The sequence below is a fragment of the Rhinatrema bivittatum genome, chromosome 3 (genome assembly GCF_901001135.1).
Source record: "Rhinatrema bivittatum chromosome 3, aRhiBiv1.1, whole genome shotgun sequence".
NCBI classification, from domain to species: Eukaryota; Metazoa; Chordata; class Amphibia; order Gymnophiona; family Rhinatrematidae; genus Rhinatrema; species Rhinatrema bivittatum.
Genome location: NC_042617.1, coordinates 356,961,685 through 356,975,533, shown reverse-complemented (window position 1 = coordinate 356,975,533; position 13,849 = coordinate 356,961,685). Strand labels below are relative to the sequence as shown.

General features: G+C 44.5%; 1 protein-coding gene across 1 annotated transcript; it reads left to right on the top strand.

The window, feature by feature from the left end:
* Nucleotides 1-11,594: 11,594 nt before the first annotated feature.
* Nucleotides 11,595-12,942, top strand: GJA10 (gap junction protein alpha 10). The gene is made up of 2 exons (XM_029596854.1): nucleotides 11,595-12,561; nucleotides 12,692-12,942. Exons 1-2 carry the CDS (start codon nucleotides 11,595-11,597, stop codon nucleotides 12,940-12,942), a joined length of 1,218 nt encoding a protein of 405 aa, XP_029452714.1.
* Nucleotides 12,943-13,849: the final 907 nt, after the last annotated feature.

The window sequence follows — 13,849 nt, the reverse complement described above, 5'->3', positions numbered from 1 at the left end:
AATTGCACGGAGAAATGTAGGCCTGATTCCTCAAATACTTATTTATTTCTTCATAGTGCGAGCAGCCATGAATTGGCTATAATGTATGGGATGACAACAACAAATGATGCTGCAATATACCCTACTCTCAGAACTCAGTAAAAGTCTTACTGAGCATGTGTGGGAATTGCCATGCATGCACGCTGCAGTGTGAGCCCCTCAGTCTTTCTTCATGTGCGCTACCACATGAATGTGTTTACAATGTTTCTTAAAAATTTTCACCATTTTTTTTCTTTGTTTCTTCCATATTACTGTCTTAGCTTCTCTTACAGAACTTTTCAGTTCTCAAAAAATAAAATAGACATTGAAAAAAACCAAGGCCTGTGTTTGTGGATGTCACCTGTCAGATACCCTTGCTGTCTGTCTCCACCTGGGCCTGGACCATGATGTCTTCAACTGTTCCAGTTGTGGACATGTGTCCCCGAAGGTGCAGCAGTGAGGTTCTGTGGAAGGCACATTCAGTGAGACCCTGTTGCCTCGGTGCAGGGCAGGGGCAGTGAAGCTGCACCTTTCAGAGAGGTCTTATCTGACGCTCATCTTCACATGAAGACTCTACCTTCCCTTCCCCCACAAGTTGGGGAAAGCCCCCCCCCCCCCCCCCTCCCAATCCCTGGCACCAGTGTCCAGATGATGATGGTCCCAAGAAGAGCATCTACGGTACAGCAAGGGATTTCCTACTAAGCTGTCTCCTTTGGCACAGAAGCCAAAGCCAGTGCTATCGGAACAAGGCTCCGCAGAGTCAAATCCCAATGGTGCCAAGTCATTTGTTCTACCTGGACCCAGTGTCATCCATCTCACTGAGGTCAGATAGCCATTTTCAAACATAATTGGCCCCTTCAGCACAGCAACTCTGCTACCTTTTTCAAATGTGCTCTGCTTTGGGTGAATCTCTTCTTCAAAAACATGGGCAATAAATCCAAATAAAGTTTGCTTACCTGTTAACAGAGTTTGCTGTATAGAGCAGGATCAATCATCTATATTTAATACCTGCCTCTCTCGTGCATGGACTACTTTGCTAAACCTTAACTTCTGGCAGTGACATAGGGCAAGGGGTTCACGGCCCTAGGCACTGAGCTGTAGAGGATACTCGAGCAAGGTTCCCTCTAAGCTCCACATAGCTTTCACCCCCCAGGAAGATTGGTGGGGCCATGGCAGAGCTCATCCCACCACGGGCTGCAGCAAAGAGACCAGCAGTGGCATATCTGGAAACTCTCTAGGCCGACACCCCCCCCCCCCCCCCCCAAATTCCAGGTGCTCCTCCTCCTCCTTCCTGCTCACGCGACCTTGGAAGAAAAAAGTAAGAGACACACAGGCACAAAGGAGGAGGAGCATCAGCCTGCATGCAGAAGAGCAGCTGCTGCATACCTTTGGTTAAATCACATGCATCTCATCTCTTGGCAGCCTGATGAGCAGTGCTGATAGCAGAGGCGCTACAGCGCCCATCCCATGGTGACCCATGAAGCGAAGGCCCAATGGTGAGAGGGAGGCTGAGGCCATCTAGAGTTTGTGTGTGTGAAAGTGAGTTGAGAGCCTGTCTGACAGTATGAGAGTGAGAGCCTGTGTGTGTGAAAGCAAGCATGTGTGAGTGAGAGCAAGCATGAGTGAGAGCTGGTGTGTATGAGAGCATGTTAAAGGCTATATGGTAAGGATGGCCTGCATTTGGCTGTAGCAGGAAGGAGGATGCTAAGTGAGAAATTCAGATCATATATTACCAGTCATTTAAACTAAAGAATGGGGATGGCAGAAGATGGCCAATAGAAGTGACATGACACCCCCAAGCAATAAAAGATGTGGGAGGAGAAAAGAGCAAAATCAATCAGCTCAAAAAAGTAGAAAAGATGTCTAGGAAGTGCAACAAATCAAGGAAGAAAAATTGGAATGCTATGACTACAAATGCTTGTAGTTTGAGCAATAACACCCCAGACCTGCAGGCCCTAATGGTGGAGGCAGACTTAGACATTGTTGCTGTTATGGATAGATGGTTCACAGAGTCTTACGATTGGGATGCAGCCATCCCAGGCTATAACTTGTTAAGGAATGTTTAAAACCTCGGACTAATAAGACCAGTAAAGACCAGCATTAAGAGTCTAAATAGTGAGAAGTTTATTAAAACAAAATGTGTCTTTTCTTTGGAGCAGCAAGCAATACAAAACAAGTGGGGCAAAGCTCAAACCTGCTCAGAGTTACACTGCTAGTGCACAGGGTTATAAAGGGTTACCTTCAGCCAATCAACAGGTGTCTGCATTTACCCGTCATTTACACCTTATGACCAATCATTAAATTTATGCATGTGTGTAAGTGCCCAGTTACTATGGACAGATGCCCCTGCACTCATTTCCAGAGAATAAGTCCAATTAAGTTTTATTTCCCAATGCTGATGTCACTTTGTGCTAGCTATTCTTACAGAAAGGACAAAGAGGACAGAAAAGGGGGAGGAATAGCTCTGTATGTCAAAAACAGTATCCAAGCAACTGGATAAGGGCCTCCAACCCAAACGGATAAACTGGACAGGGCATCCAAAAGTTGGGAAAGATGGGAGAAGTGTTGCTCGTTGGAGATTTTAATCTGCCGGATGTGGATTGGAGCATCCCTTCTGAGGAACCTACAAAATGTAGAGAGATAATGAATGCCTTTCACGGTGCTTTGCTCAAACAAATGGTATTGGAACCCATATGGGGAGGGTGCAATCCTTGATCTAGTGCTCACTAATGGGGACAATGTCTCTGATGTTTGGGTAGGGGCTCACCTGTGCAGTAGTGATCATCAGATAGTATGGTTTGGTATTGTGAATACCAGAGAAGTCACACAAAGACCTGAGTTTTGAATTTCACAAATATGGACTTTGTCAAAAAGGGGGATGTACCTGGAGGAAGAACTGGGAGAAAATTGATGAGATGGAACAGTGGGCCAAATTTAAAGGAGCTATTTACAAAGGCAAAAAATCTATATGTTAGGAAAGTAAAGCAAAGAAATTGATCTGGTTCTGTAAGGAGTTGGCTGAAAAAATTAAGACAAAAAGAACAGCATTCAAGAAGTATAAAGGATCTAAAAAAAAAAAAAAACACAAAGAATATCTGTTAAAAATCAGGGAGACGAAGAAAGAAATTAGGAAAGCAAAAGGTCAAGTGGAAGAAAAAATGGTCAAAGAGGTAAAGAGAGGAAGCAAAACATTTTTCAGATATTTCGGAGAAAGAAAGGCCTGAAGTGGTATAGTGAAATTGAAAGATGACAAGAAGCAATGTTATGCCTATTAATGCTGTTCGCTGTTCCATTTATGATTTATTATTTACCTTCTATTTATCTGACGCCTTGTTTAATGTAACGCCTTAGCCACGAGTGTTCTGTTAAAATGGAAACCGATTTGATATTTTTTTTCAAGAATGTCGGTATATAAAAATTCTAAATAAATGTGTGGAGACAGATAAAGAAATGTAGGAAATATTAAACAAATGCTTCAGTTCAGTATTCACTAAAGAAGACCCTGGAGAAGGACCGGTGCTGGTTGACAAGGCCGTAGATGGAGATGGGATAGATGAAACTCCGTTTACAGAAGAGAATATATGGGAAGAGCTGGGAAAACTGAAAGTGGACAATGCCATGGGGCAGGATGAGGTTCATCCCAGGATACTGAAGGAACACAGAGATGTGCTGATGGGCCCACTGCATGACCTGTTCAATAGAGCCCAGAAAACGGGAGTGGTGCCGAGTGATTAAGAGCAGTGATGGTCCTGCTTCACAAAAGTGGTAGCAGAGAGGAAACTGGAAACTACAGGCCGGTTAGCCTCACATCTGTAGTGGGAAAATTAATGGAGATTCTGCAAAAGGAAAGGATAGTGAACTATTTACAGTCAGGAGGATTACTGGACCTGAGGCAGCATGGATTCACTAGGTGAAGGTCTTGTCAGACAAATCTGATTGATTTTTTTTATTGGGTGGCTAAAGAATTGGATTGAGGAAGAGCGCTCAATGTGATCTACTTGGATTTCAGCAAAGCTTTTTGATACAGTCCTGCATAAGAGACTTGTAAATAAAATGAGAAGCTTGGGAGTGAGCACCAAGGGGGCATGGATTACAAACTGGGTGATGGATAGAAGACAGCATGTAATGGTAAATGGAACCTTCTCTGAAGAGAGAACAGTGTTAAGCAGAATGCCACAAGGATCAGTGTCAGACCGGTTCTGTTCAGTATCTTTGTGAGTGACAGTGCAGAAGGGATAGGAGGTAAAGTTTGTCTGTTTATGGATGCTACTAAGATCTGTAATAGAGTTGACATGCCGGAAGGAGTAGAAAGAATGAAACTCAATTTAAGGGAGCTTGAACGATGGTTGAAGATATGGCAGCTGGGATTCAATGCCAAGCAGTGCAGAGTCATGCAGCTGGGGTTCAGTAATCCAAAAACAATATGTGAGGGGGGTGAAGGGCTGTTCTGCATGGAGCAAGAGAGGGGCCTTGAAGTGATTGCCTTGCTGTCTTTAGATTGCTAAACACTATGTGACAAGGTACTAGCTAAAGCCAGAAGAATGCTGGGCTGCATCAAGAGAGTAAGAAAAAGGAGGTGATAATCCCCTTATACAGGTCCTTGGTGAGGCCTCACCTGGAGAACTGTGTTCAGTTCTGGAGACCGTATCACAAAAGGGACAGAGCCAGGATAGAGGCAATCCAGAGAAGTTTGACCAAAATGGTGTGGGGTCTCCCATCAAATGACTTATGAGGAGACCTAAATATGTATACCCTGAAGGAAAGGAGGTGCAGGGGAGATATGATGCAGACTTTCAGATACCTAAAAGGTTTTATTGATGCACAATCAACAACAAACCTTTGCTGTAGAACTAGGGGTCACAAAATGAAACTCCAGGGCGGACAACTCAGAAACAACATCCGGAAATATTTCTTTATGGAGAGGGTGGTGCATTCCTGGAATGCCCTTCCAGAAGAGGGTCATGGGATAAGTACTGTGAATCCCTAAAAGCTAGAAGATGGAAATGAAGAAAAGAATACATGGAGGTAACTGGCTGGTGTGACAGCGACTATCCTTAACCAATAAGCATTCATCCTCTGGATGCAACTCAATCACTGCACTCTGCTTCAACAGCAGGGAGAAAAGAGGAAAAGCATGGGGGTAACTTGCTGATGTGGATGTTATTACCCTTAACTAATCAAGATTATATAGAAACTTAGAAATGACGGCAGAAGACCAAACAGCCCATCCAGTCTGCCCAGCAAGCTTTGCACATTTTTTTCTCATACTTATGTTACTCTTGGCTCTTAGTAACCTTTTGGTTCTATTTCCCTTCCACCCCCACCATTAATGCAGAGAGCAGTGTTGGAACTGCATCTATGTGAAATATTTAGCTTAGTTAGGGGTAGTAACTGCTGCAATAAGCTACACCCATGCTTATTTGTTTTCCCAGACTATGTAATTCAGTTCTTTTTTGTTGTTGTCTTATATAGATCCTCTTTTTTCTTCATTCCCCCTGCCGTTGAAGCAGAGAGTTATGCTGGACATGCATTGAAAGTGAAGCAGACTTTCTCCCCTGCCGTTGAAGCAGAGAGCCATGCTGGTTATGTGTGAAGCATCAGTCTTTCTCCCCTGCTGTTAAAGCAGAGAGCTATGCTGGATATGCGTAAAGTATCAGTCTTTCTCCCCTGCCGTTAAAGCAGAGAGTTATGCTGGATGTGTGTGAAGTATCTGTCTCTCCCTTGCCGTTGAAGCAGAGAGCTATGCTGGATATGCATTGAAAGTGAAGTATCAGGCTTATTTAGTTTGGGGTAGTAACTGCCATAACAAGCAAGCTACTCCCTACTTTTTTGTGAATGCAAATCCTTTTTTCCACATTCATTCACGTCCTCTACACTTTATGGATCCACAGTGTTTATCCCACGCCCCTTTGAAGTCCTTCACAGTTCTGGTCTTCCACCGGAAGGGCATTCCAAGCATCCACCACCCTCTCTGTGAAGAAATACTGCCCGACATTGGTTCTGAGTCTTCCTCCCTGGAGCTTCAAATCGTGACCCTTGGTTCTGCTGATTTTTTTCTGACAGAAAAGGTTTGTCGTTGTCTTTGGATCATTAAAACCTTTCAAGTATCTGAAAGTCTGTATCATATCACCTCTGCTCCTCCTTTCCTCCAGGGTGTACATATTTAGATTCTTCAATCTCTCCTCATAAGTCATTCGATGAAGACCTTCTACCTTTTTGGTCGCCCTTCTCTGGACCACCTCCCTCTTGTCTCTGTCTTTTCGGAGATACGGTTTCCAGAACTGAACACAGTACTGGAGACCATAATAGACTTCTGTAACTTACTATTCTTAGGCCTTCCCGCAAATATCACAAGACCATTGCAACTTCTGCAGAACTCTGCAGCTAGACTCTTGACAGGTACCAGAAGATCCGAACATATCACCCCAATATTAAAAGAACTTCACTGGCTGCCGGTCAAATACAGGGCCCTGCATAAAATCTTATCACTAATTCACAAAATCCTCTACAATGAAAAAATTGAATGGCTAACCTCTTCAATTCCATACCCCCTCAAGAATCACCAGATCAACCGGAACAGGGATGCTACCAATTCCGTCCCCCAAAATTGCCCACCTAAATAATGTAAGAGAAAGAACTCTCTCTATTGCTGGACCCCTTCTATGAAACTCTATTCCGCAGGAATTACGACTATAAGCTGACATCAAATTATTTAAAAAGGGGATTAAAACCTGGCTTTTTAAACAAGCCTACCAAGAGCTGTTAGCATAATTATTTCACTCTTCTGATTTTATACCAAGGTAATGTATATTTTTATTTTTATTATACTATCTCTACCCTAACTATACTACCTCTCTAAGTGTTTAAATTTTGATTATTTAGCCTACTATTTAGTTTACTATGTTACATTGTTTCATAATATAAATAATTATTTACTTCCTTCTTCGGAAATGCAAATAATTTTAAATGATTAATTGCTAACTACTGTAAACCAATTTGATGTGCTTACATGAAAAGTTGGTATATAAAAATTATTAAATAAATAAACCAATAAGCCTTCATACTGTTGATGCAACTCCTACATTGATCTCTGCTTCAATGGCAAGAGGTGACAGGGAATTGGATTCAAACTACAAGCAACTAGGACCTTGACTTGATGGTCTGGGAAACTGAAAAGTATGGGGGTGACTTGTATGGCATGGCAGATACTATCTTAAGCTTGCTGGGCAGACTGGATGGACTGTTTGGTCCTTTTCTACCATCATTTCTGTTTTCTGTGTTTCTATGTGAAAGCGAGAGCCATTTGTGTGGGAGCCTGTGTGTGTTTGAGAGAACGTGTGAGAATGATGGCCTGAGTGTCTGTTTTGAAGGAGGAAGTGAAGAAGAAAGGTGGTGAAAGAAGAAACAGGAAAAAAAAGAGCCTATAAAAGGAATTTGGAAAAGACTAAGGGAACATGGCAAAGAAAAGATTGGGAGCAACCAATTCGAAAAATAAGATCAGGCAATAAAGGTAACATTTTTAGTGATTGGCATATGCTATCTTTGGGAATGTGCATTATTAATGTTCCCTGTAAGGGCTGGGTTGCTGTGAGCAAATGCTCATAAAATAATGAAACATTTTTGCTTACAGCAACCCAATCCTTAGAGCAGGGCTTCCCAAACCTGTCCTGGGGACCTCACAGCCAGTTGGGTTTCCAGGTTGTCCACAAGGAATATGCCAAAGAAGAGGTCTGTCAAGCCACTGGCACAAATCTTGCATATTCCTTGTGGACAACCTGGAAACCCGACTGGCTGTGAGGTCCCCAGGACAGGTTTGGAAAGCCCTACCTTAGCGGCAACATTGTCTGGGGGCATTTTTGTATTATTTTTTTTCAGTGTATACTGGGAGCTTGCCTGCAAAAGCAGGCTCTATGACAACATCACAGGGCCACGTGCCTACGGAAGCAGAACAGGGACATTCTTAACCCTGAGCGCCCAGGGCCTCCAGTGGCTACAAGGCTGTAAAGAAGGAAAAGTTCATTGAGACCACCATGGACCCTATCTTATAGTGGCTGAAGAAGAGGTCTGTCAAGCCACTGGAACACTCTAACCCACCCACCCATGGGCTGGCCAAAATCAGATACATTGCAGGCTGCACATCTTAATTACTGATGACCATCACCAAAATGGAGGTTGCTTGGGCACTGGCAAACCCCGATTTGCTGGTGGCCTGAGTTAGGAGGAGGCAGTGGGTCCCCCCACCTTCCCCTTCAGATACCAAGAGTGACAGGTGCCTAGGTGAGATGGAGGAAAGAGAGTGTGTGGGAGGGGGAGCTTGTGTATGTGTGTATGACAGGGAGGTTGCATGTGGGTGAGAGCCTGGTATGACAGAAGGAGCTTGCATGTGGGTGAGAGCCTGTGCATATGAGAAGCCAAATGATGACCTGCTGGTGGGTTTCCCACTAAGAAGAAAAGGACCGTGAGGTGGGGGTAGTCATATGGTGGATTGTGACTGAGAGTGAAGGAAAGGGGTATGAGGGTGGTGGATGACTTGAGAGGAAAGGGAAGAGTTGGGGAGGGGAGAGTGAGGGAAAGGATATTGAGTGCCTGAGGGAAGAGGGGGGATGAGTGATTGAGAGGTGAGTGAAAGGGAAGGGTAGAAGGGTGCATGTGTGAAAGTGTGTGTGAATATGAGAGAGCGAGGAGAAAGTTTGTGTGCCCCCACCCCTATCTCCTCTCCAATAATCCAGGACAAACTCAGGCTGATTGTAAATTTTAAAGTTTGCAGGTATGGAGAGGGTAACAATTTTTTCCTTATTAATTTTAATGATTTTGTGTTATTTATGTCTGCTATTTTGAAATATTTAATTGATTTTTGAGAAATGTTTAAAGTTTTTATCATTTATTACAGTGGTTCTCAATCTTTTTTTTGGCTGGGACACACCTGACAGATGGTTCTCACATGCGTGACACACTGAATATGTGACCATGACAGGGCTAAATGTAAACATGCACTCTGCATCCACAGGAATCCCCTCAACCCCCAGCAATGAGTGCAGAGCAGATCTAGGGCATTACCCTGTACAACTTGCCATACAAAAAAGATATTCTGGTTCTGATGACATCCCAGTAAAAGCAAAACAAACTCCTTTTACTACCACGCAAAATAGCCTTCCTTATGAAAAGACAGTAATTTACCACTAATGCATATCCTAATGAGAAAACACAACAAATAAGATTGATACAAATGCCTACATGCTAGTAAAATACCTCACCTCGGTCACATACCCTTCACCTCAGTCACATACCCTTCATATGGAGACAGAAACTGCAATGGAAAACCAAAAAAGCCACTGCATGCAGTGCGAACCTGGAGAAATTGAAAGAGAACTATAGCACCTAACAGACTCTCAGGACTTGCAATAATGCACACAAACTAACCCGCACAAAGTTACACCTGTATTATGGAACACACTCAAACAGTAACAATCCTATCTAAGAAATACAACTATTAAACCACTATTACACACTAATACATTTCCTATTGGTGCACACACATGGACACGTGATTTTATAACATGTGCGTGCAGGTGCTTGCATGTTATAAAATTGGGGGTTGATGCGCACAAGGGGGTGCACAATTGTGCACCTTGTGCATGCTGAGCCCATGCTGAGCTGCGCTGCCTTCCCTCGTTCCCTACCCCCCCCCCCCCCCACCCTACCTTCCCTTCCCTTCCCTTCCCCTAGCTTCCCCGCCCTTTTACCCTCTCCCTTTTTCTTCATTTTTATTTTGTTTAAAAACTTACTTCAGCTGACTGCGGCGTGTGATCCCTGGCACAGCGGCAAATGGCCACTGTGCCAGGAGTTTCTGACCCCCGCCTGCCCCCCAGACCACCCTCCCTGCCCCCTCCCTGCCCCTTTTTGCAAGCCCCAGGACTTACACATGTCCTGGGGCTTTACATGCGTCGCCGGGCCTTTTGAAAATAGGCTCAGTGCGTGTAACCTTTTGAAAATCTGCCCCAATGTGTCTAGAAAACAAGGAGTATTAAGACATTAAGATATTGGAGTGGGATGAAGAAGAGCAGTCTTTTAAATGAGTAGTTATAAATAATAGTATAGATTAAAAATAGATTAAAACAAGTTGAAAATAAAAATTTAGATACGAGTTTGTATTTGGATGCGAACTTGTAATCTGGGCTACCTACACCAACCTCTGCTCCATAAAATACTAAGAAATCTCTACTTTCCTTCCACAATATTGGCAACCGAATATGCATGAAATCATATGCATTTCAGTGTACATTTGCGTGTACAACTGTCTTTAGATATAATATGTAAAATGTGTCCATTTTAGCTGAAAAATAAAAACACTTTAGAATTTATCTTGTTCTAAAGCTCACTTAGGGTGGATAAATGGGCAGACCTGTAAAAAGATTAAATGAGGTGTGTATCAAACCGAATTTATGAAGACAGCAATCGCTGCCACCATTGAACTAAAGAGAATATAAGACTACTATAGCAAGAATGAAATATAGCACGTCTGCAAAAGAAATAGATTAGCAGCCGGACTGACCAAACCATGCTTCATAAACCAATGGGATCCTCTGAAATTAATATCTGTGAATTGGACAGATCACTACAAAGCATCCAGTGGTGGATCAAACTTATGTGCGGATGGCTAAACTACTCCAGGTTTTAGCCCCGCACGTCCCACAATAACCTACAAGTTCAACCGACTGTGAAATCGGACATGACCCATCGATTCCTGGCTATTGAGTCACACAGAGATGGACAGAAATGAAAGAGCCTGCCTCAGCTGGAAGGTTGTTTATGTATTTAATGGGAAACAAGTCGTCTTGGAAACTGAACCCTTGTGCATTTCAGGGGAAAAAAACCAACAACTATATAGCAAGGACATTAGGACTAGGTGCCGAGACTTGATGAGTTACTTGTTAGCACGAGAAGCCACCCTCAAATAAAAGCAATGCTGCATGTGGCTGGAGGCACCAATTACTCACCAGCTGATCAATAATTCCCTGTGTCCATGTCTACTCACAAATCCCAATATTTGTTTATTTCCAGAACAGTTCACAGTTACACTAGTAACTGGTCTATTTTTTTTCTTCACCCTTCACCAAATAAGCTTAGACATTGCATTTCAGAAGAGACTCTTTAAGAAAGGACATTGCAGGACGTGATCCCCTCATTTGTACTTGAGGTAAGTTGAGTTAAACTACCCTAACTTCCTAAATCACATGTCGCCATTAATTCATAGGAAATAGAAAAGCAAATGTCTGGAAAAGAAATGGTGGGAAACAGTGCCAAATGTATTGCTACCAATCTTATGAATTAATTTTTTTCCTCCTGGTAAACTGGGGTGGGAGGTTTGGAACGGATATTTAAATGGTTAATAGGTTAATGATTTAAAAAAAAAAAAAAAAAAAAGTTGAATTCTGAAAAATTCTGAAAAAGAATTGCTCTGTTTCAGAATAAAGACGATACATTCAATTGCTGTAGGAGTCCAACGATGCTCCCCGAGCTCTTGTATAACGGGTAATGCGCTTCCTATATCAGGTTACCGGCATGAACCTCTGAAAATGGGGGACTGGAACTTGCTGGGCGGCATCCTGGAAGAAGTCCACATCCACTCCACAATCGTCGGTAAAATCTGGCTGACTATTCTCTTCATATTCCGGATGCTGGTGCTGGGAGTGGCGGCCGAAGATGTCTGGGAGGACGAGCAGGACGACTTCGTCTGCAACACCGAGCAGCCCGGCTGCAGGAACCTCTGCTACGACGGCGCTTTCCCCATCTCCCTCATCAGGTACTGGGTCCTGCAGATCATATTCGTGTCCTCGCCGTCCCTGGTCTACATGGGGCATGCGCTGTACAGGCTCAGGACCCTGGAGAAGGAGAGGCAGAGAAAGAAGGCCCAGCTGAGGGGCGAACTGGAAGCGCTGCAGCTTGTTCTGGAAGAGCACAGGAGGCTGGAGCAAGCGCTGAGGAGACTGGCGGAGCAGAGGAAGGTCAGCAAAGCTCCCCTCCGAGGGTCGCTTTTGCGCACCTATGTCCTGCATATCGTAACGAGGTCCGTGTTGGAAGTGGGCTTCATGCTGGGTCAATATCTGCTGTACGGGTTCCAACTCCATCCCCTGTACAAATGCACGCGAGCCCCCTGCCCAAACACCGTGGACTGCTTTGTCTCCCGGCCCACCGAGAAGACCATTTTCATGACCTTCATGCAAAGCATCGCAGCGGTTTCCTTGCTCCTGAACATCCTAGAAATCTTCCATTTGGGGGTCAGGAAAATAAGACAAGAGTTTTATGGAAGACGGAAAGGAGGAACCATCGATTATGAGCTCGGCATTTGCAAATCAAAGAAAAACTCTGCCCTTCCGCAGGCTCGCACCGTGAGCAATTCCTCCCCGCTGTCGTCCGGCGGCGACCGCTGCCCGCCAGAGCAGCGGGTGGACTCGGCGGGGCTCCCCGCTTACCCGCCCCCGGCCGAGCCGCAGAGCGTGGACGATCAGCACCGCGGACAGCTCCGCCCGGGCGGCAGAGCCGGCGAGCGCCCGCGGCAGGCGCCCCGTGTCCTTCAGCACCGCGGACAGCTCCCGGCTCGGCCGGCCGCGGGGCTAGGGCGCGGCCCGGCCGCCCGCAGCCAGGACTCCCCGAGGCGGCCCCCGGGCCGCAGCCCCCCCGGAGATGCCCCGGCCCGGCAGCGGCCCCGAGCAGCCGGCCGGGCGCGGAGCCAGCTTCCTCTCCCGGGGGCCGCCCGCCGACCCCGGCAGCTCGGAGTCCAGGTTGAACGGGTCCGCTTCCGACTCCCAGAGGCGAAGAGAGAGCCCTCCCCTCGCCCTTCCGCCTCCCGCCGGACGCAGGGTGTCCTTGGCCAGCAGAGGCAAGCAGAGCAAAGCCAATGCTCCCTACCGACTGCTGGTGTAGCACTGTGTTTTCTTCCACGGGTGTTACTGTATTACTTATTGCCTTCGATGCACGATGCAGGAAACCTCATGCTGACCGAAAGAAGAGGTCAGAAAAAAAAAAAAACAGTCATCCTTTCACATACTACAGGGTTAGTTTGTTGCTTTTATTTTCTTAAGGGAAAAATACCTGCGTCTATATTGGACTCACGGTAAGTGACACACACACACAAGAGCTGAACGAGCACAAGTTTGAAACTTGTGAGTTGGAGAGCAAAGATCAGAACTTCCTTAGTAGTTACTGTCCATTTGCATCTTTCATATACTTTGTATTAGTTTCGTACTCTGTGATATACGTAATTGTGTTTTATACCATCTACTTTTTAGAAAGTGTAAAATGTTAATATATAATTTAGTATATTCTTAATTCGATTATCTTTTAGAAAAATTGCAGCAAAGCATTTGAAATTTTAACCAAAGGTTGATGATCTTGGCAAGATCCGTGACAATGTATGATTCTTTCTATAGTTTTATGACTTTTAACTTCAATCCCAGTGTCAGCAACCCAATTATCTTCTTTAAAAAAAAAAAAAAAAAGATTTCTCTCCCATACCTCCCCTTCCCTAGAGAATCACATCCCCTTGCATACTTGCCTTTCCCATTCATATTACAATTTCCTAAGGAAAATCCAAAATAGTTGGAGCATAATACTCAGCCTTTTCTTATCCAACCATGAGTGAGTGAATGTAAGATGTATTTCCATTTTAGATAAGGTTTTTTTTTAAGATGATTGAATTATGTATGAAGTACATGAAAGATGCAGGAATGCACAGTAGCTATGGCGAAGCCTTGATGATTGGTGCTACTAGTATTGCCCACAAGTTTATCAAGTATGCTAAAACATAAGGGGTAGTCACCAGGGGCTTCAC